This window comes from Cyanistes caeruleus, chromosome 18, assembly GCF_971803275.1.
Source record: "Cyanistes caeruleus chromosome 18, bCyaCae1.hap1.1, whole genome shotgun sequence".
Classification (NCBI taxonomy): Eukaryota; Metazoa; Chordata; class Aves; order Passeriformes; family Paridae; genus Cyanistes; species Cyanistes caeruleus.
Window position 1 is genome coordinate 1,086,267 of NC_141718.1, and position 23,669 is coordinate 1,109,935.

The following is a 23,669-nucleotide window of genomic DNA, read 5'->3' on the forward strand; positions in this document are numbered from 1 at the left end:
CGGAATTCAGGTCCCAGGTTCCAGGCAGGTGATTCCCACCCCTCCCCTCTGAGCACAGAGGAGAGAGCAGTGGGATTTACAGCCCTGCCCAGGGCAGGGAGCTGTGCCTGTGCTGGCCATCCCCTGGCAGTGCACATCAGAGGGATTGCAGCCCCAGCCCTGCTGCTGCCTATTGCCCACAGGAGGCAGCTGCAGCTCAAATTTCAGATTTAATCCAACTACATCTGTTTGTAGCTTTTGATCAGTTCTAGTGGACAGAATTCCAATGTGGAAAGCAACAAACCTGCTGCATTTTTAAGGTTTTTGCTTCTTTATCAGTGGATTTAGAATTTGGCCTGAACTTCTGGCTTTCAAAGGAGAGGTCCCAGCTGAGAGGAGCTGAGGTCCCTTCCAAACCCCAGCCATTCTGTGATTCTGTGATTTAATCTCTGGAGTTGTGCTCCAGTGCTGAGATCCATAAATAGGCTGAAGTGACTGTGTGTGCTGCTCCATCCAGCCCTTGAATAGGAATTGTTAATGCTGCATCCTAAACCAAAGCGAAACTGCTTAACCTCTGATTTTATACCTGACCTTCCAAGCTGATAAAAGCATATTTTTCCCCTTGAAAAGGAATAAAGCCATTAGAGAGCCAGGAAATGCTTTATCTCCATCTCAGGACTCTCTCCCAAAAGCCTGCATTTCATTTTTCCTTCTCCTTTGTGCCACTTTGGCAGTGTGATTAGGGGATGGTGGCACTGGCTCAAGTGTGGCCACAACACAAAACAGCAGATTTGTCCTGCCCTCCAAAATAAGCAAATCCACGTGTAAGGTAAAGAAATGGCATTGACCTGAAGACTGTAAAGAGAAACTTTGTAGAGATTTGGCCAGCGTAAGGGTGATGAAATAACAACAGCTGGATTGCTTTCATGCATAAGGATCAGGAAAATTCCCTTACAGACTGTTTGCATGGTGCCACCTTCACCCACAGATACACAGAGGTATTTGTATTTATAACATATTATATTATATTTATAATATATTTGTATATTATAACACACTGCTGGCCTCAGGGCCAAATTCACCCCTGGAGAGGTGTCCTGACCCTCACTCTGCCTCCACGCCCAGCACTCACAGTGCTGCCCGAGTCTCACAGAGATTTTGGGAATCCTGTCTCTCCCCCCCAAGGCTGGTTGGTTTCCCCTGCACTTGGAAGCTCTTTGCAACAAGAAGTGACTTGGAAAAAGCCTCAGCACTTACGGGGTGGGATCAGCAGGAACACAGCTGCAGAAATGCTGCTTGCCCCAGGAGGATACTGCAAATCACAAAAAGAACTCCCAGCGTTTTTAAAGGATATTAAAAAGTAAAAGCTCAGAAACAGAACTTGGTGAGTAATTGATTTGGGGGATTGCTGGTCAGACTAAACCACTAACAGAGGTAAAATTATTACTGTCAACATAAAATGGTTTTGGGGGTTGCTGTTTACTAGAAGGCAGGAAAAAATGTTACTGGATGAAATGATTTTTTTTTTTCATAAATTGAAAGGCTCTGTTTCATTTTCAGGTTGTTCAGCTCTTTCTTAAATTAAAATTTGACATATTAATTTCTTTGGCTGCCTCAAAGTCGTACTCTTCACTGAACACATCATTTTGCCAAGAATTTCAGCCAAACTCAGCTCCTAATAATCCCCAGCTATAAACACCACAACAATGGAGTTTTTTCCTTTAGTGGGAAGAGGGAGCCATATAACATTTCATGGAAATAGGGCTGGAGGCAAAAGCAGAACTGTTTCTAGAACTGCAGCTACAGAAAGGATTTTAAGATAAAAGATCTGAGGTAGCAGTGACAATAGGACATTAAAACATTACCACTGAAAAGGAGCAGGAGTTTTTAATCCACTGCAGACTCTGAGGGTTTAGATTGCACTTCACCTAAAAATCAGCCTCTATCACAAGAATTGGACATTTTTAAATGCTTAGAGGAAAAACCTCTCTCTCCTGATGCTCTCTACTTCCATCATACATCATTTATCTATTCAAATGGCCCACCCATCTCTTGTTATATTCATGAAAATCATAAAGCAGAGAGAGTTCAGACTTTTTTAAATTTTCTGTTCTCATTTATAACTCCAGCTTCCATTTTTTTTTTTCCTTCTGTAGTAGACCATGAACTGTCCTAGCAGTGGTATTGCAAAATGATAAATACTTGAAGCTGGCATTATGTATCAGCCTTTGTTACAAACAGAGTTTTCTGTGATTGTGCAATCCAGTGCTTGCAACCGAGCAGGCACAGCCATTTGTTCAATTCAAAGATGTTAATAGAATATTCATACCTCATATCTTTTATGTTGATGGAGTATGAACTAATCAAATTTTCATATTATCTGTGCTCTATGAAACAAAACTAGTCTTTAGACACATTAATTTCTAGCTGAGACTTTGCCAGTCTGAAAACATCAGATTCACAGGCCAAACGCTTTGGTTGCCAGGATGTTGCCATAAAATGAAGTTCTGATTGTGTTTTCAGCCACGTTAGGAATTGTACACATATATTATACAGCAGATGAAGCTTTTCTGCTGGATTCAAAAGTTACACACGATCCTGCTCTGTCCTTCTAAAAGGCAGCATTTCTTTCATCTCACTGTTTACACCCCTTGCAGATGGGATTTCTGCTTTGATGATTGAATTATTTTTGTTTATATTTTGACGACATGACTAATCATAGACTGACTGTTGTAGGCTGAATGTTGGCAAAATTCAGCTCAAAATTTTCTTTTGCTGGCCTATAATTAGCAGCACTGGTGGTAACGTGCAGGTTGGTCTCCCACATCTGTCATTTCTGCTGTGAATTTCCACTTGCTTCTCTACTGTAGGTTTTTGCAATGACATTACAGAGCATATTCCCACTTTAAAAATTTTAAGAAGAGCTTTTCAAATGACTTCTGGGCAAAGTGAGAATTAGTTCCAGGCAGAGGAACAGCACTGACCATTTGGGGCACGGTACAAAATTCTATTGCTCACAGAAGGAAAGTAATTTTCTCAATGAGTGAGAAAAAGGCCCGACTTACTTTTCTACCTTCATCATCCTGGTAAAGGTACAGAAGCAGGTTTGAGTTCTGAGCTCACAGAGCCTTTTACTGCTGTTCCAGTAGCAATTTGCAAGTTGTACAACTCCTTCCCTTAGATCACCTTTTGTTGAGCTCACAACTCACACCAAGACCTACCCAGGTTTTTAAAGGTACTGCAACAGCTGAACACCCAGATGATGCTCAGCAAAGATCCAGGTCTGAGAAGATGTGGACACTCATTCTGTGCTGGATACCTGAGAGCCTCTCTCAGCACCTCAAAGTGATCTTCTGAAACACTCATCCATGGCATTGAAGGAACCTGCACCTAACAACCCTGCACAGAGAATGACAGGTGGAACTGATTTGTTGGTAAGGGTAAGAACAGGAAAAATTGTTTAAATAATGGAAAAATAAATGTTACATATATAAATATATATAAAGTGTGAAATGGTTTATGACCCAAAAAGACTGAAAAAGTATCTACAAACTGCAGCATGGGAAACAGAGATGAGGGAAAGATGCTCTGGTTCTAGATTCCCTTGAAGCATGTCTGATTTTAAAAAGGAGATAAATGGGCCTGAAGCATCCTCTGAGAGCTGCTCTGGGTCTGCTCTGCAGTTTCAGAGGTCAGGGAGGGCCCTGGTTGCCTCTGGCCCTGCGAGGTCACGCTAAAATCCACAAGTGTCCCCTCTTTCTGTGCTGTTCCCAGCACAGACGTGTCAGGATGCTTTTACCCCTTGGGAAGAGAAGCAGGAAGGGGCCAGCAGTGGGGTTTGATGTGGTTCCCTGTGGGTGACACAGTCATTTTCTGTTCCTGTGAAAAGCACGGCGCAGGGGAGCCGTGTGTGTGCGGCCAATTAAGATGTCAATAAAAGTAAACACATTTAAAGAGGTCATGGCTGTGCATTATACAATGAGAGAAAAAAAAAGGTTTATATTTGTATCATGCTAATTAAATTGACGTGGTTATTGCAAATCATTTTGTTTCACCTGGAGCTGTAATTAAGTGACACCACTTAATGAGAAGGAGCCAGTGCTGATTGAACACGCTTCTGTAGTGAAGCTGCCCCGACAATGAAGGATGCTCCTGTTTACATCTCCCATCCTTTCCCATTCCAAATGCCAATGTCTTTCCAGTGGGGTAAGCACCGTTTTTAAAAATAAACAATCATTTGTAATTTTGGGCAGCCTTTAACCCAGCTTTTCACTAGCTGTGCTGCACGAGAACAAAAATAAATACCTTAAGTACCCTACAGCATTATTTCTCCTAAAGACAGATTTTTAGAAGTAAAAAATTGAAGCAATCAATATGAAAATTGGAGTATTAATTGTCTTTCTAGTAGGATTTATTTAATCTGGATATACTGGGTTAAGTTCCATTCTCTCCCGTGGTGATTTTAGCAGGATCATTCCACGATCAGAGCAGATTTGTGCAGTGGTTTGGCTGCAGAACTTCTGAAAGAAGTTGGGATAATGAGAAACTCCAAACTATTCGTGTGAAGAGCTTATATAATGTACAGAGAGGAGATGGGGAGGTACTGACACAGCTCGGTGCCACTTTTTATTTGAGCTGCAGCTGCTCACCTGAGCTCACAACACACCCAGAGCTCACGGGAACGTGCAGCAGCAGCTCCTGCTGGGACTGGCACCTGGGACTGGATCCTGGGACCTGGGAGTGGCACCTGGGACTGAAAGTGGCACCTGGGACTGGGCATGGATCCTGGGACCCAGGGGTGGCACCTGGGACTGAAAGTGGCACCTGGGACTGGGCATGGATCCTGGGACCCAGGGGTGGCACCTGGGACTGACAGCTGGGACTGAGAGTGGCCCCAGGGACTGGGAGTGGCCCCTGGGACTGGGACTGGCACCTGGGAGTGGATCCTGGGACCTGGGAGTGGCACCTGGGACTGGATCCTGGGAGTGGATCCTGGGACCCAGGGGTGGCACCTGGGACTGACAGCTGGGACTGGGAGTGGCACCTGGGACTGGATCCTGGGACTGAGAGTGGCACCTGGGACTGTCATCTGGCACACAGGGGTGGTACCTGGGACTGGCCCCTGTGAGCAGGAGGGATGGCAGGAGACAAGGCAGGACCCAGGCTCTGAGGACAGTGCCAGCAGCAGCCACACCAACCATATGTCCTTAATCTGCACAGCCCAGCTTGGCAGAGCTCTTTTATTCCGGTTCATTTTGTGGGCTCTGCAGATCCCATAAATATTTTCCTACCCAGAGAAGCCTCGCCACATTAATTATGATGGGATTGCTTGGCTAGGCACACGGGAGCACTGCCAGGATCTCTGAATTTGGCATCTCAGTGCTTGATACCGAGAACAACTCAAATACGAGGTGGAACTTTAATGCCTGCTGGATCTTTCAAGTGCACCATCAAATCTGGATCTCCAATTTTTTTATTTTTTTTAATGCTTTCAAAATTGAAAGTGAATTCAGTGCTTTTAGAAAAGCAGGATAAATAGAAATGCTCTGAGCCAGGAACACTGTTGGCAGGGTCTGTGAAAACTCTTTCACCCATTTCTGTGAGAAAGATACTATTTTTATCCTGGGCTGTCCTTAAAAAAGACCATCCTTCAGGTTTACTGTGAAACACAGTCAGAACAAGACTGGGAAGGGAGTCTGACAGATTTGAAATTATTATGGAAATCGTATTTCCTAAGCAAAATCTAGGTACATCTGGAGAGAAGTCAGACTGCTAGAAAAGGCTCATTAGAGTGTTTCACCCTCTTTATCATCACTCCTAGAGGTAACTCAGAATCTCTTAATATCTCTCTGTTCACAGGAATGAATTTTCTTAAATCTGCCCTCAGCTCAAAGGCCAGAACCCAATTCTGACAACATGAAATTTTATGATTGTTATGATATCAAGATGTAGCTGAAGTGAATGAAGATGAGACCCAACCCTAAGCAGCCCAAAGAGTGGATTCACTCCTAGGAGGAAAATTGATTCCAACATTCAGTGTAATAAAAATCTCTAGCACAGAAATACTTGAGCCATTTGGGACTCAGAGTTCATGAGACTTCCAGGTTTGTGGAACCCAAGTCCAGCACCCATCAAGTTCAATACAGAAAAGCAGTCTGCACACAAAGATTGCCTCTGCATGAAATGACTGAATCTTTCAGCCCGAGTTCAGCTGAGAAGAAATATTTAAAGAACATATTCCTTCTGGGTAAAGAAGCCCAGCAGTGGAAGAGATTTTTATCTCAACGTGTGTAAAACACAATCTGTGCATATTTATTGCCTTATCAGTCACCCAAAATCACAGATCTAGCCCTGTAAAAATAACAGAATTAGACTTTAGGATGCAGAGCACAGCCTTGCCAAGGGTGCACACCTGGTTTAGATTTATTAGGAATCATTTAATATCTGAGAGCAGGCACTGTCAGGAGCCAGAGCAAGGGGATTCAGGCAGCTCATCACCTGAGGAAGGGCTGGGCTGGGCAGAGCTGGGATGGGATGGGCAGAGCTGGGATGGGCTGGGCAGAGCTGGGATGGGCTGGGCAGAGCTGGGATGGGCTGGGCAGAGCTGGGATGGGCTGGGCAGAGCTGGGATGGGCTGGGCAGAGCTGGGATGGGCTGGGCAGAGCTGGGATGGGATGGGCAGAGCTGGGATGGGATGGGCAGAGCAGAGCTGGGCAGAGCTGGGGGTGTCCTGAGAGCCACCCCTGGCACCTCGTGCTCAGTTCTGCACCCTCCCAGCCTCAGGGGCAGATGTCTGCTCCCTGCAAACCCCCTACTCCTCCTGTCCCTCCCTGGATTTTGGGCTGCAGAGAGAAAGGAAATAAAACCAAGACAGTCCTGGCTTTAAACCTAGCTTAAAGTCCTTCCCAACCCACAGCAGTGTGTGATTCTCTGCTCCAAAAGGGACCTGTGGAAGAGCAGTGATCAGAGTTCTGTACAAACACCAGGAGCCTGGCACTGCTAAGCCCCCCTCACATATCTGTGTGTGTGTCTGTACACAAACATGTATTCCAGCAAGCACCAGCACAAGAAAACACAGGAGATAAATACAGATATATATAGATATATATACAGTGTATAAATACAGGAGACAGCAGCTCTGACTGGGCCATGAGCTTGCCCACCTCTTGCACCAAGGCTCTGAAAGGTTTCTCTCAGCCCTGCTGACTGCAATCCCTCGCTGACAGTCCCGTGGGTGTTTTAAATGCACTGAAGTTGATGAGGTCTCACTGGACTGTTTGCTTTTTCAAGCACCCTGCCTTAGGGAGAGTGGAATACAAGCCTGGCCAGCTCTCAGGAGTTCCTTCATTGATCCCCACTCATCCTGAAGGTGGTGAAGCTCCCACTGACATCAGTGAGAGCTCTTTGCCTGGGTGAGAGATGAGTGTGCATATGTTTATTTAAAAATAAACAAAGTTAACTGAATCAAAGACAGTGGTGGGGAGTTGGGAGCACCATTTGAAAAAAAAAAAAAAGAAAAAAGGAAAGGAAAGGAAAAGCTGCTTTATTCCAGCCCAGGGAAGGCTCTGGGACCAGAATGGTTCAGTGATTAGTGGCTGATTTGACTTCATCCTACTCCTGCTTCAGATTTCAACTCTGCTAATGGCTATTTTTTGGAAAGCACAGCCAGAGAGGATTCCTGAGTTATGGCTACCCACATGTTTTCTGTAAGAGCCAACCAGCTTTAATAACCACTTTCAATAACTGCAAACCTCAGGTGGTTTTGGCCCATTGCACCCCACAGCAAGGTTTTATGGTCCAGGCCATCACCAGTGTCCCACTCCTGCAGACCTTTGCTCAGACACTAGAACCTCTGACAAAGATTCCTCTTCATCACCTTGTCCTTCTTTCTAGGAAAGCAGTAACAACTCTGTTTTGTGACCAAGCCCTTTTAAAGCTTCAAATACAGCCAGTAGAGGAAAACAAACAAAAAACAGCTCCAAAAGGCAGGAATTAGAAGTCCCACAGCTGAAACTAATAGAGACCATATTTATGTAAGTATGTGTGTTTAAGTGTTTCAGGTTTAGGGTAAGACACCCTTTGCCAAAAATGTGGCAGCTATATTTGCTAGTCTCTATGGGAAATGTTATAAAGAATGAAAAGCAAACAAATTTTCCTTTCAAATAAACCTGACCCGTATGTTTCAGCCATGTGTTTCCCTTTGAATCCTTGTCCCCCTTTGATGGTGTTACATACTTTCCTCTCTTTAAGAGCAAATAGTTTGTTGTTACAGCAATTCTTTCCCACAACTCTACCCTGAGAGCCCCCCTGGTTTCCAAATCTTGAAAGTCCTCCCTCCTTAGCCACAGCTTCTCCAGGGATGCCCCAAGCCTTTGCAACAGTCCTGCAGGCAAACTCTGGCTACAGCACTGCCACCACTGCAGCTGGGCCAAAATAACCCAGGTGGCAGCTAGCTCAGTGCAGAGGAGATCAGGATTCACTGGGGAACTGTCTGTGATCTCCTGCCCTCTTATGTTCTCTCTTCTTGCACTCACTGATGCCCTTTTTCCCCCAGGTAATTTGTGTGGAATTAGCTCTTGCCTTCCTCCTCTAGCTAAGAGGAGAATTGCTTAAAATATCTGAGGAAAACCTGATTTTGCTTCACTGCAGCTTACACAACTTCTGGGTAGTTCACAACATTCCTGTTAGGTCAGAAATGAACACTACCTAACCTTAACATGTTGGGCAACAGGTTGCCAAAGCACCACACTGGACTGTTCAGCAGGATTGAATGAGAATATAAATCAGTAATTCCTACTAATCCCTGGATACTGTTCTTCTGGATGACATACATGGAAGGAAAAAATCCTAGCTAGTGTGCTTTGCAGGGTGAAACAGATAGATTGCTCTCGTGAGAATTTCACCCTGCAAAATAAATGAGGGAGGACCTCTCAAATCAGTTCCATGTGTCATCTAAAAGCTGAGCCTGTTTAATTGCTTGTACAGGCCAGAGGAACCTGTCTCATTGCTCATCTTCTCACTTTCTCCTCTCCTTCCTTCCATCCATCCATGAATTTCCCCCTTGCTCAGCCCCTGCACAGGGCTCAGCTCGGAGCTGGGGGAATGCACATCCCCAGGAAAGGCTTGGGAATGCCCTGGCCCCTTCATGCAGGATGGGAACACCAACCCCAGCCCTGGGAAAAGGGAGCACTGGCTTTTCTTAACTCTGCTACATCTGTGCTCTGCTTGTACCACCTTCCTTCAACACTTGTCACACTATTTCATACTTGATACAGCATATAAATTAATACATTTTAATTTCTGTATTTCATCTCTATGATATCCATATGGCACACAGGAATATCTTAACAGTAGGCTCGCTGCCCAGTGGTCTCTAACAAATTTTCATTCAATAAGCAAAAAAACCTAGAAAAGACCAGGAGAACCTCCCTGATAAATGTGCCTGTTCACAGGGCTTTCACTAGCTGAGTTCAGAATGACAAATGAAAGCTTCAGATCCACTCTTTGTTTTCAATAAAAATCTTGTTTAACAGTGCCATGAATATTCATGTTTTGGGCACAGCTCCAGATTAAGCAAGAAGAGCCAGCTCAAACAAGAGAACAACACTTGGCTCTACAAAAGGATGCACTGGGCTTTGGACACTAAACCACACACTTAGGGAAAAGGTATAAATCTCAAGTTCTAGTGCAACCAACTTATTCATTTATATCATTTCACCTGTATCAGAATAAAAAACTTAACTGAAATGAAAATTGGGAGGAAAAAAAGTCTGACTATTAAGCACAATCAGCTTTACCCACCAGATCAGCAGCACTCATTTGGAGTCTTACAAGAAACTTTTCTCTAAGGCTGCTTTGAGCCTTAGAAACACACTAGAAAGATGTTAAAAAGCATTAGTGGCCAGATTTTAAGAATTTCCTATAAAAATCAATGCAGATTCCAATTTTCTCCAAAATCCCCATCTGAAATGAATTCCCACGCATGGCTCTTTCTGCTCTGAATAATGAAGCTCTAATATAAAACAGAATAGCTGGTCTCTTTAATTTTTTTACCCATACTAAGAACACGATCAGATTGAGTTAAACTCAATTTGTGTGTCTTATTTTTCTATCCTTTTTATGATTCGGAAAAAGACAAATAAAAGGTAAAACCAGTTATCCATTAAACAAACACTTGAGTACACTTCAGACTGGCAATTGGGAATTTCAATACAAGGGACTCATTTTCCTCCATTTGGAAAGACTCAATTAGCACAATCCTCCTGGCCTTTTCCCCACTTTTCTTTCATGTTCTGAATTAGCTGAGTATTGGTGAAAAGGCAAATCACAGAGTAAATGTAACCAATCCAGGAGACCCCTTAGGCACCATTTAAATAATTATCAAAGTAACATTCCTTATCCTTTTAGATGTTTCTTCAGCAGAGAACAACACGTGGATGTTTCATCTGCTTTTGCCATGAATCTGTTAAATTTCCTCCCTGAATAGCCAGGACTTAGATAAGAACACATAATAGGAATGAGCAGCAGTGGATAGGTGGAGGCAGATAAATCAGACAGCACAACAGGACAATCACTGCCTTTCTGAACCAGCAGAGCTTCCCAGAACAAGAAGTTCTCGACTGTTTCCCATTCCCTGGAATTGCTCTTGCATCCAGCTGAGATCTGGCCATGACTCACCCTGGTTTGGGGAGATGAGAATAGAGTTGTTATGAGATGAGAATGAGAGCAGCTCTTACCTAACACATCTCCTGTACACCCCCAAAACAACACCTTCTGCTCCTGGCGTGGAGAAAGGGGTACCCCCAAAGCAGCATCAGAAATAACTTAAACAGAGCAAACTGTAGGATTGAAATAACCCTCCAGAAGCACAAAAGCATCCCCTGATCAACCAGCTGAGCACTGAGACCCCTTTCAACAATTTTCACTGCGGTGCCAGCACATTCCCACCTGCAGGATGAGGCATTTCAGGAAGCACAGTCCTGAGCCAGAGAGTCCCTGCACACGAGGACAGAGCTCTGCAGGAAAAGCTCGTGCAGAGCTGGGAATCAGAGCCTGCAAACCCTGCTCTCCATTCCATGCCCAGCATCTTCAATGGCAGCTCTCCAATAAAATGCTCTGTCACACTAAACTCTGCTGGATTCTACTGCAAGGTGCTGCAGAGTCATTTCCTCCTGGGAAACCCCTGGAAGAGTTAATAGAGATGAAGCTAAGAGGGCTGGAGAGACATTTAATGAGGTTCCATCTAAAATCATGCAGAACTGAAACACAGAATATGCAAGCCTCTTCTTGTAGATAATGATTAGATTTTTAAATTGTTTCTTTGTCATTTTTTTCACTCTAAGATGAATTGATAATTGCCACATTTATCAGATAATTGTGATAGGGAGTGGGGAAAACCCTAGCAAACACTTGAAGACATTTTTCCAGGAGAATTTCTCCTTTCTTGAAGAGCCAGACCTCAGAGCTGTCACTGTCAGGGGTGGCACAGGGGTGTGGGGACTCAAAGCAAGCTGCCCATGCTGAGAGGAGCTCTGACACTTTATTGTGCATCACTCAGAGGATCTGGATCATCACTCAGTGATCTGGAGTGACCTGGGTAGCAGAGCCTTGTGGAGGGGACTTGGGCTACTGCAGTTTTATAGAGCTTTCCATGAGACATTTGGGGGTTTTAAGGCAAGAAAACAGAACACAGGGAAAGAACTGCTACTCCCCTCATTCATGTTCACAAAAAGGTTGGGAAGGATTCTGAACAACTGCCAAAAGTTCATGAGATCAATTCCACTTCAAAATGGAGCTGTTTAAGAGCAAAAACAAAGTTCACATGCCTCATCTGCTGTTAGATCCCATTCCCCCACAGCACTTACCAACACCCAGCCAGGGACTGTTTCCACCCTGAACTGTCTGAAATCTAATTAAACATGGGCAGGGATAAAAGCAGAGTTGAAGTAGCTGACACAAAATTCCAGGTGTGCCCAGAGGTGACACCAGTTGCACACAGGGCAGTTCATTGCTCCCCATCCAGCACAGCTGCCACGTTTGCACAGCTCTGGCATCCATTAGGTGTGCACAGTGAATAAAAAGGCCTTGTGGTGGGGTTTGTGTCGAATGTTTTCTTTGAGTAAGAAATAAAGCAGCAGTTACCATAGCAATGGACAGAGAACCCATCACCTGATGCTGTGAAAATTAAAGAATGCAGGCTGGAGATGACAGCACAGCCCCACTTTGGTAACACAAAGAGGGATGAGGCGTATTAATTTCTGCACAACTATTCAAGACTTCTTTAAAGATCTTCCAGAAGATATTAACATTAACCAGCTGTCACTATCCACAGCCAGCTGATAAAATCTTCATTCAGCTCACTCAATATTTCTGCCCAGTACAAATTACAGTAGCATCGTTTCAGATAGATAAGAGAAAAAATCTTCAGCAGTACCCTTGGGAAAAGGGAGATTCCACATCATCCTCACGTGCTGTGCCCAGGCTGGGCTGTGGCTGCAGGATCCTGTCCAGGGCTCTGGCCAGCTCGGTTTGGGGTACTGATACCACCAGGAAGGGCACTGAGAGCTCCTGTCAAGGTCAGGGTCACCAGCTGAGGGACCTGAGCCCCCAGGTGCTGCTGCTGCCCTCCAGACTCTGCTGAGCTCCTTCCATCTGGAACCACCACTCTTGTGGATCCTGAGGACAGCAGGACCCTCCCACAAACCAAAGTCCTGTCTCAAGGACCCCAAGCCACCTCCTTGAGCACCACTGGGCTGTTCCCTGCTGGGCTGTGACACTCCTGTCCCCACAGCTCACCTGTGACACGCTGCCTGCCCTTTACTGTGTTTGCCCTGAGCCCCTGCTCGGGCCACCTCTGTTCTTTTCACAAATGTATTACAGCTTTAAAAGCAGCCTTTTATCATCTTCTGTCTCAAAAACCAGTATTACAAGGCTACACTGCCCACAATCATCGTCACACAGCCAACAGTGACTAAGTACACACCAAAAAAATGGTTTTGTCATTCCCTTCTACTGGAAAACTGTAATCAGGCTGCTATAGAAGGGAAAATCAGAAGCTGCTGCTAATGTGGCCTCTCATGGATGTCTGGAATCCAGAGGAATAAAATGTAGCCTAAAGCCTGTGAATATTCTCATTACTTTCGACAGGACTAAATTTGGGCCTGTTCCTAAGTGACAGGCTCCTACTGTGGGCTGGTGTTTCCTTTCCATAGGAAGAATTCTCAGTGCAATCAGGGCTTTTTCTAAGCCAGACATAACCTCAAGCAGAAAAATATTTTTGTTGCTACTGGTGGTATCTGTAGAACCTGCTGAGAGCAGGGAGTGACTCAGTGACTCCAGCAATTACCATCACAGCACCTCATTTCTGGAAAGCTAAGCTGAAGCCAGTAGCCCTGAGTATCCCCAAAACAGGATCCACAGATGTCCAATATGCCAAATAAGGAACCCCTTAGGCTGGGTTGTAACAACATTTTTGCCTCAGTGATCACCTGTAGGGCTGAACTTCTTCCCCAGCACTCCTGGGCTGAATGAAAGACTGAGCATGACTTTATGGTGTGCTCTGTCAGACACTTTTATCTGCAAAACCAAGCTGTGATTCATGACCCACAAGTATTTATGTGTTCTGGTTAGCAACTAATCAGAGAGGCTGAGGAATCAAGCTCTAGATTTTGCTAAGTGCCACATATTCCCCTCAATGAGCCCGTCTGTCTTGTATGAAGTGCTCGCTCTCGTGGCACTTTGGAAATGAAGGGTTACATCTCAGAGCCACAGCTTGGATGAAAAAGAGATTCTTCTAAGCAGCCTGACAGCTGAAAATGCAGAGGGCTATGTCTCAAGTGCTTCCCCCCATTTTTCTTTTCTCCCAAGACCCACACTGTTTCTCAAGCCTTCCTTTCTCCAGTCTTGCTGATCTAAGCAGCAATATGAAATCCTAAAATGATGTCTTTGGAGATGATTAGGCTGTTAGTGCAAATTAACCCCCTGGCAGCTTTGCTAATATAGACACTTTGTAACACACCAGGAACCAGGCAAACAAACAAAAGAAATGCTGAATTTCCTTTTAACCCAGTCTCATCTCAGCTATGAATTAATCAGCTCTTCTGTGTATTCAGAGTCTGTAGAAATGCAACTTGCTTTTCAAGGGAATCCTACACACAACAGCACACGCCTCCCTCAAGAGACAGCACGCCCAGGGCAGGGTGGGACTTCAAGGAAACACATCCAAGGGGGTCCCAAAGGTGGCAAAACTTGGACTCAAAGATTCTGTAGTTTATAGGAAAGCTCAGCATTCTGTAGAAATTAACTCCTCAGTGCAGAGCAGCTCTTCCCAAGATCCTTGTGCCTTTTGTGTGAGTTTTAACTGAGAAGTGCCACAAGAACATATAAACAATGTAATTTCTTGTGCCTGTGCTGTCACCAGTGAGGGCAGCATTCAGCCAGAACAGAAACTTCAATCAATCTGACACTTTCTGTCTTAAACACTAAGCACCACGAGCAGCAATAAAACAATAAACCCATCAGGTTTTACAGTTCTGCTACTCCTGGATTACCCCATCCATCCTTCCATCCCAAATTCTCCTCCCTGCAAGCTCTGAGCTGGGGGCTGCTGGTGTCCCTCCCAGTAAGAGTCCAGCAGGTCACTCCTGCTTCTGCAGCTCCAACAGATGTGTTAAGGTTTTAAAGGCTGGATTTTTCTCAGGGATGCTCATTTCCATTCAGACCCACAGGCTCACACACTTCCTTGCTTCCAGGGGCCCTGGAACCCAACAGCTTGTCAGATAATCACACTGAGGATTCCCAGGAGATCCCCTGATGCAGCAGATCACAGCCTTTTTTCAGACAGCCACAAAACATTATCCAACTCCCAGCAGAGTGGATTTCCCTCCTTACTGCTGCCTTGGGAGGACTGGGGTTTACACGGTGTGATCTGCTAACGAGCCACCATTGTCACTAATTAGGCAGGGAACTCGAGAGACACAAGTGGCTAACAGTATAAACAGGAATGAAATAGCTGTGCCTCATCTCCAGGCAGCCTGGTGGTTCTATATATATATATACATATATACACATTCATATATGTATTTATATATTTATGTATCATGTACATATATGTTAACGTATAGCTACATATATATTTACATGATTATATATAGCTATATAGAGTAATATATGTTTATAAATAGTAGTGTGTATATATTTGTATATAGTAGTCTATATATTTATATATAAGTATTTTTATATAGTTCAGGTTTGTTTACAGTTCCATGGAGATAGCCCTGGACCTGGCTCAGAGAATTTATAAATATAAATATATTCACTATATATTTAGAGTATTTAGATACTAAGTTTATATATGTATTTATTTATATATTTATGCATAGTTATATTTTTATATAGTTATATATAGCAGTGTATATGTATTTGTATATAGCAGTATATATATTTCTATATAGCAGTATATATATTTCTATATAGCAGTATATATATATCTATATAGCAGTATATATATATCTATATAGCAGTATATATATTTCTATATAAATGTTTATATATAGTTGAGGTTTGTTTACAGTTCCATGCAGCTAGCCCTGGACCTGGCTCAGAGCTCTCACAGATGCACACTTTGGGAAAACCTGTTTCCAGAGACAAGGAACAATTCCTGCAAGTGCTGCCCTGCAATTTAGTTCATTCTCGTAGAGCTTTGTGCTGTGCAGGAGCTGCCCGGGGTGGCAGTGGTGATGTTTGTGGAGGGAGGCTCCAGCTGGAACTGCCCTGCTCAGCTCCTGCCCTCAGCAGGCTCTGAAGTGCCCTCCTGGTGCTCCTCAGCCTGTCCTGGTCAGTCAGCAAATCATTTCCAATGGATGGAACACACAATCAGCCTCCCAACAATAAATCCATGGCTTATTCTCAGTAGTAATGAGGACATCTCCTTGGAGAATTGTTCCAAAGGTTTCTCAGGCAGATTTAAAGAGAAGAGGGGAAGAGTGCCTGTTTTCTCTTTTCTAGCTAGCTGCAATTTCAAGTTAATAATTACTTTTAAAACTTTATTAAGGTGCTACCACAGGGAGCCCTTCCCTCCTTCTCTTGTTGTGGTGAGAAGCTCCTTTCTCAGGTGTTGGAAGGACATCCTGCCCAGTTCTGGGACAGTCATGAGTTTGGAGGAGCCAGCTGCCCGTGCTGTGACACCAGTGTCCCTGAAAAGTGCCTGCTAAGGGCTAATGGAATTAAACTGGAGAGCAGTGCCACTCTCCCAAAATAGCATTAACACATTCCCTTCTTTGAAGAAGTATTTTTTTACATCACAAATGCTTTTTAAAGCCACACTGGGAAATATTCCCCCTTCAGTGTGTCAGGTTCTCTAGTAAATGGTAATTAGGAGTGCTCCAGCACACTGCCCCCATTGCTCACTGGAGCAGAATATCCAAACTCCTGGCACCACTGCTATGAATTTACTTTGGAAAAATCTCACCAAAGAACCTGCAAGGTGCTGTTGTACCTCAGCACTTGCTAAAACCATAATCCCCTCAGTGGACTTTTCTTTCAATAACCTGCTCCACTGTAGATGTGAAGCTTATTAATCATTCTACAGAAGGGAAAACAAAACAAAACCAAACCCAGTAAGGTTTAAAGTTTCACAAGGCTGAACACCAGACAGTGAAGTATATAAACCTTCATCAATGAAATATATAAAACCCCTTCAAGTCATAATTCACAGCTCTGGGCATTTTTGCAAAGCAACTCTGGACTAGCAGCTGGCTTTAGGGGCCCTATCAATGCCATAAACCAGCTCCATTTTCCAATAAAAATATAGCCTGAAATAATGAGACAACAAAACCAACTCCAGGTTGGTTCCCCTCTCCTTTCAGATGTCACCTGAAATGCTTTCATGCAGTGAAAGGACTCTTAAATATTTAAGCAATGCAAAGCTGCAGAGGACATGAAAAATGTTTTGTTGCAGTTCTTGCCATCTGTAGATGCACATGTACACCCAGAAGAGCATCCCACCAAACTCTTCTGTCTCTCTTCATTTCACTCCAAGCTCTGCTGCTTTTAAATATGAATCAGTGTTAAAAAACACACTTCAGAGCTGAAAAAGTGCATTCCATTTACTGTGGAAAATAAATCCTTGGGATAATGCATCCCAAATTCTGGGTAAACACAAAACTTGGAGTGATTCCAGCTCTGGTTTAGGTTTTGCACATATTGATACCATCGACTTCAGCTCTTCATTACAGTGTCACTTGTGTTTGCCATGATGCCACCACTCTGCAGTGTCAAGACCTAACAAACCAACAATTAATTACAGATTTCAGGGTAGTAAAAGTTGTTTCATTATACAGTACAATTAAAATGTCACTATCTGAAAGCAAACAGTAACTGCCTGAAACATTCCTATTTTTGGTTCTTTTAGGTACAGCTGAGGGCAGTGCCAAGCTCCTCAGAGAGGTTTGAGCCTCTAGGGAGGTTCAAACAGGTCTTTCATGCAAAACTGGCAGAGTTAAAGATCCCTCTTTTTTGTGACCAATTCCTCCAAAATGGCTTTTTACATTGAGGTTCCCAAGCACTTACACAGATGTTATGACCATAACAACCTTTTCTACCTCTGGTGCTGCTCTTCACATGCATCCTCCTCCTCCTCCAGGTCCTTCAGCTGTGCCAGCACCACCCACCACAGCCCTGCTGTCAATACTCATTAGGCACTGAAATGTAAAAGCTGTCCCAGTTCATGGGTTTAATAGCTTTCCTCACTGCATTTATCTTTATCCAATTTGTAGATTTATTATTACTCCTAATTATCCATTGTGTTGGGTTGGTTTGTTTGCTGGACAAAGGTAGCACTCATTACAACCTCCATCCCTCCAGGTGCAGCATGCTGCAAAATCTCTAATAAGAAGCCTGAAGGGAAGAGGAAAACACTCCTGTGTTACACCTCTTTTCTCTAATCAGGATGTAACAACTTCATGCCCTTTCTCTTTGCTTACCCTGCTCATAGCTGCTGTAAATGAGGTTGTGTGCTGCTGCAGCACTGTGCAGAGTGAGTCAGAGCTGATGCTCTGCCCAGCTCAGTGACAGACAGCACTCAGCACTGCCACTCCTTTTGCCTGCCCTGTGCTGACAGGGCTCTGCCAAGCCAGATGTGGCATGGCACAGCCTGGAGAACAGCTGCAGCATCCTTCTGTGCTGAACTACCTGGGGAAGTGTTCAGACTCCACAGCAAACACAGCAATGCACACAGGACAGCCTTTCAAAGCTGCCTGACACCCCAACTCACCCCTCCTCACCTTCAAGCACCCCAGCAACCACATCCAGCTGCAAGCCAACCCCACAAGAACTCCTCCTTTTCAGGATGGCTCTGCTTCCTTCCCTCTCCTGCTGGCTGGGAGAGTTCAGGAAAGCATTCAAGAACAGGGTCATGCCCTGAGGATTTTGCTTTCTAATCCTCACAGACAACACACCCAAAATGAAGACTCAGATTAGAAAAGAGTGTAACAGCACTTGGAGAGGTGACAATCAGCCCTGGTAGCCCAGCTGAAGCCTGTGGTAACAATTTGTGGCAGCTCTGGGAAGGACACAAGACTCAGTGCTCTTCATTTTTAAAATTGCTGGGGTTTTTTTTTATTTTCTTTCCTGTAGTGATGCTTCTTTCCTGCTGTTCATACTTTACCAACTGCTAGAGGTAACAGTAATTTTCCTCACTGTACCATCAGCAGCAAGTGTAATTCATCTCTCTTCTGGGAGCCCAGAAATCCAGTGGTAGGAAAGCAGGGCAATATTTTCCTCTCCCTTCTCTATTCCTTCAGCTCTTTAATAAAGACTTTCCCACTCATATTATTGTGGATAACATAAGGCAAACCTGAAACCCCTTCCATGGGAGGAAATCAAAGTCCTGCAGTAACAGGACTGGACACTCCCAAGGGTGATGCTGACAGAGTGTTTGCATTTTCTGTTTTGCAGATAGAAAACGCCTGTAAAGACCTACCAGAGGTGACACAGCAGGACAGGAACAGGACCTACAACCTCTCAGGATGGCTTGGATTGTTGCCACAACACTCCTGTGCTCACTGGGTGCAAGAAAGGAGGAGCTGTGTTTATCCACACGGTGCTCCTACAGCACTAATGCACTACCCTGCACAAGCCACACCAGTCATCCTCCTGGGCTTTACTTTATTTATTAAAATTATTTACTTTACTAAAATAAATTTACTTTATTTTATACTTTATTTATCCAGCCTGGGCTGATAAATGCACAGATACTGTACCAGGAATCTGCACTAAGACACAACTGAAGAACACTGATAAATTCAGATACAGTAGCAGGATTCTGCACTAAGACACAACTGAAGAACACTGATAAATTCACAGATACAGTAGCAGGATTCTGAATTAAGACACAATTTAAGACCACACTTTCAATTGCCATGATTTGTGGCTATGAGGTCATTCAGACCAGCTTGCTCCCCTTTTGCCAGAGAAGATTTGTAGCTATTATTTCCCACCCCCCAAGCAATGATCACATGCTGTTTGCTTCAGCTCTTCATGTTGCAATACCTCAATGAATAATATACAAGGAGCAGAAAATAAACAAGCCCACTGTGCCTGGGGATAATGTGTGGTGTGTTTTTCTTTAGGATGATTAAATGTGAGTGCATGTCATAGGATGTAGGGCTCGCTGTGCTGGGAACCCACGAGGATGAGAGCACACAGCTCTCTGGGAGCTGGGAAATGGCCATGGAGAAGGTTAAGGAGGCCCCCAGGCAGCCCCAGCATATGCACTGCTACTCCCTGCTCTGCTCTCCGGGCTCTTCCCCAGACTCAGGCACTCCATGGGTTCCTGGCTCACACTCCACACCCTTCCACACCTGGGGAGTTGCGCTGAACACATCACATTTCCAGCACAGAACTTGGCCCTGCCAGCCTTTCACCAGCCCTCTGCCACTGGAAGAGCCTCTGCAAACAGCACAAGGAGCCACAGAGCTCACAGCTGGTGCATGGTCCCACACAGCCTCTGCCAGCGGGGTCAGCTGCCAGGAAAACAGCAAAACACATTTCATTTCATCTACGTGGAGCTCCCCTCCTGTACACCTCAAGCACAGCTCCCATTCTGTGCCTTAGCACAGATCCGTGGCTCTGGGAGATCCTGGAGATTTCAAACCCAAGATGCTTTGGACATCTCTCATTCATTTTCTTGCCTTGGTCATGGAGAGGAGGAGGCACACTGAGCAGGGCTGGTTTACAGAAACTCAGGCAGCCCTGAAGACAGCAACCACCTGCCCATCCCCATTGGAAATAAGAAAAAGCTTAAAAAAAAAATCTTAAGTTGTTCAGCCTCTCGCACTCTTGCATCTGGTTTCAAGTAACGTTAAGCAAAAATTCAAATTCTCTTTCCACCTAAAGGGCTTTTTCAGCAAGAGAACAGGGTCTGAGCTCTGCATTTGTGCTGGCACAGAACCACCAATACACCAACCTGTGTCAGACTCTGCATTTCAGACAAATGTTCCCAAAAATAAACCAAATCCTCTCTGTCTATAACCGCAACTCACTCAGGCAATTACCAACATCCCACATTCCCATCTCAGTCTCCTGCACCTCTCAGCCAGATTCATTTCTGAGCAAAGAAATACAGCCCCAGATTTCAACAGGCTTGCTTATCTTCAACTCTCATTTCAGGAAAATAAAGACAGTGGCAAGGACCTTCAGAGAGAGATCCTCACTCCCATTCACCCAACAAACACCCAGCTCACTGCCTCTGGATTTCTTCTTTCACCACAGCTATGTTTGTTATGTGCAAAAGTATTCTGCTTCTACTACTTTGTGTAAAGGGATTTTCAATAGAAGAAAAGTAACAACATCAGAAAATACTTCTAGCACGGAGGTTTCACTCGGTAAACAGGTGTCCAGGAGATTATCTCGCCAATTTAACCAAAGCTGCAAACACCAGAATGGTTCTGAGATGACTAAAATCCCTCTTTTTTCAAAGAAAAGCCTTTTATCTGCCATGCGACACTTCCTGTTCTAAAGGCTATTCTCCTCGGTGGTTGTCAACTATGTATTAATCTAATTCATATAAGCCTTAGAAATAAATTCTTTCATGTGCACAATCTTTTGGGGAACTGATTCCCTGAGGCTTTAAGAGCAATTGTTGCTTATCACCGTGGAAATTTCCACTGAATTTAAAGCCTGGTAACAAGTTAAAAAAAGATACATCAAATTTTTCAGTGATTAACAAGTTTCCCAGTCTTTGTCATCCTCAAAGGATTTTCATCTGATCGGTAGGGAAACTGCTAAAAATGAAAATAAAAGGGAAGCGATCTGACCCAGTAAGGCAGTTCTGTGTTCCCACTCCTGTCCAAAATAATGGCACTCGCTTCTAACAGCCCCTTGCAGGCAGCAGCAATATCAAACACCTTGGGCTTTATTTAAAGGACAAATGTGCTGCCAAAGACAAACACTGCTTAACTGCAAGTGGATAGTTAAACCCTCCCTACAGAGCTCTCCTAACAAAACCACTCTGTGTGTGGGAGAGGCAAGCTTTCAGAAAAGCAGGTAATTGACGTTTTTCTACATTCAAACTCCATGCCTGTGCAATAAAAACCCGATTTTAAAAGCGCCATAAAGCAGAGAAGTTTTCTGATGCCTTGCTGTCTGTCATGGCACAGAAAGGGCCCTGCCAAAGCAGCAGTTTTGTACCTTGCTGCACACCGTGGGCCTGCGATAAACGGCACGGCAGACACGCTAAAAACCCCCCAGTGATGGGGGCTTTCAGTCCAGCTCACAGCGTGCAAAGAGGAAAAGAAGGTATTTCAGTGACTAGGAGCAACCTTCAGTGGGCTTCAGCTTCAAATCAGTTGAGATTCATCCCATGTCCCCATCCCCTTTGTGTGTCACCGTGTCAGAAACACACCCAGCCGACCTCCTTACCTGAGGATGAACTGATCCACCGTGGAATTGTTGGCAATTGTCACGTAGACATTCACAACCTCCCCTTGTTTCACCGGCTTGGAGGGCAGCCACACCACGACGTTGCTGTCCAGCCTCAGCTCTGTGAGCTGGGAGGCCTCCTGGCCCCGGTAGAGGCTGACAGAGCCAATCCTCTGCAGGTGGGACGTGCTTTCATCCCCGCCATCCTTGCCGGGCCGGATGGCATTGCCCTTGCGGATGTCCTCGGCCGTGCACTCGCCCTTCTCGTCCCCGGGCTGCACCGTGTAGTAAAGCTCCACGGGGCTCCCTTCTGCCTGCTCCACCGGCTTCTTGCGGCCCGTGAGCACGCTGGGGGGGCTGAACCAGCTGGGCAGCAGCTCCAGCTGTGCCACGCACAGCCCCAGGTCCCCCTTGAGCCGGCAGCTGCCGCGCACCTCGCGCGTCTCGCGGAAGGCGAACACGCGCAGGCAGGGCAGCCGCTCCGCGGGGCTGTACTCGTCCCAGTCCCTGCCCACGATGTAGAACAGCACCTGCACCCTGGGCTTGCTCAGGTAGATCTTGGTGCTCAGGATGAAGGCCTTCAGCTTCCAGTTGTAAGTGAATTTGTTGGCAGATCCAAAGGAGCTGGAAGTTAACATGAGCTCCTGGGGCACTGCTTGCTCCACGGAGAAGGGGCCGTAGCTGGCGTTTAACACGGGCGGTCTCTTGGCTTTGTATGGGAAGAATGACTCCACCCTGGACTGCAAACTGGAATTTCTCATGAAGTCCTGGTTGGCTTCCTTGAGGAAGAAAGATGTCTCGGCGTTGAAGAGCCGGTAGCTCACAGGGAGGTACGTTGGCAGTGAAGAAAATCGCTGATTATTGTCCAACACCCCTCGACACTCTGTCACTAATAAAAGAAAAGGGCAGTTAGACCAAGTCTGCTTATGGATTCAAAGGGACACTTAGCACAGCTTCAGTGGAGCCACCTGGTAAAATTAGGGACAAGCATTGTTCCATACAAGAAATATTTACAGGGTAGCTACAAGTTTGGATATAGATAATTCTTTTCTGCATTACATTTGCAAAAGAAAATAAAATGTAGCATGTCAGGAGAGCCCAAAGACCAAAAGCCCCCAGGGCTGCTTATCACCAGCCCTGCAGGATATCAAAGGGAGTTTCTGCTCTAGGGGCAAATAAACTGCTTTTCTCAGGACTCACACACAACCATTTCTCTCTCTCTGTCAAGCAACCTTGCTCTTGTATTACTGTTTCTGGCACTATAGTCCATATCTCTGTGGTAAAATACTGACAGTGCCTCAATTTCCTAAGTTCTTTAAATGCAGATTGGCATCACAATCCAGAAGTATTTCAACAAGTACTAATGTATAAGATACACACAGAGAATCAGCAGGTGCTGGCTGAGTTCAAGTTTCAGCTTGAAACTTTTGACCTGTTCTAATAAATGCTCTCCTGTTAAAATTAATAACACTTTGCTGAAAGGCAAAATGTATTGTCTAAATTCGGGTAGATAACAGTGGAGAAGAATTAAAATACACATTGATTATGTGATACAGCTTACAACCCCTCTTCCTAACTCATAGTGACAGGATTTGCTATAGGTGCAGAAGGCAAATGCATTTAGTGCTGAACTTCTTGAGTACTGAAAAAACAGAGCTTGCCCTCAGTTCCAGTGCTCTCAGGAAATCCCATCAGAATCAGGATTTAAAGTTCTGTGTAGGTTCAGCTCTTTGAAGAGTAAACAGAAGGGCAACACAGAATGCACAGATTCA

General features: G+C 44.8%; 1 protein-coding gene and 1 long non-coding RNA gene across 5 annotated transcripts in view; both read right to left on the minus strand.

Moving 5' to 3' along the window:
• The window catches only part of TMEM132C (transmembrane protein 132C), a 168,126-nt gene that overhangs the window by 92,263 nt on the left and 52,194 nt on the right, over positions 1-23,669 (minus strand). For all 4 annotated transcript variants that reach the window (XM_086856496.1, XM_086856495.1, XM_023937210.2 and 1 more), the window contains one exon: positions 21,898-22,786. In XM_086856496.1, coding sequence (XP_086712622.1) covers positions 21,898-22,786 — 889 coding nt within the window. The remainder of the gene's footprint in view (positions 1-21,897; positions 22,787-23,669) is intronic.
• Positions 3,128-6,593, minus strand: LOC147649869 (uncharacterized). The gene is made up of 2 exons (XR_015277870.1): positions 4,907-6,593; positions 3,128-4,751 (listed from the first exon to the last, which is right to left on the minus strand). It is a non-coding gene; the product is annotated as an uncharacterized LOC147649869 (long non-coding RNA).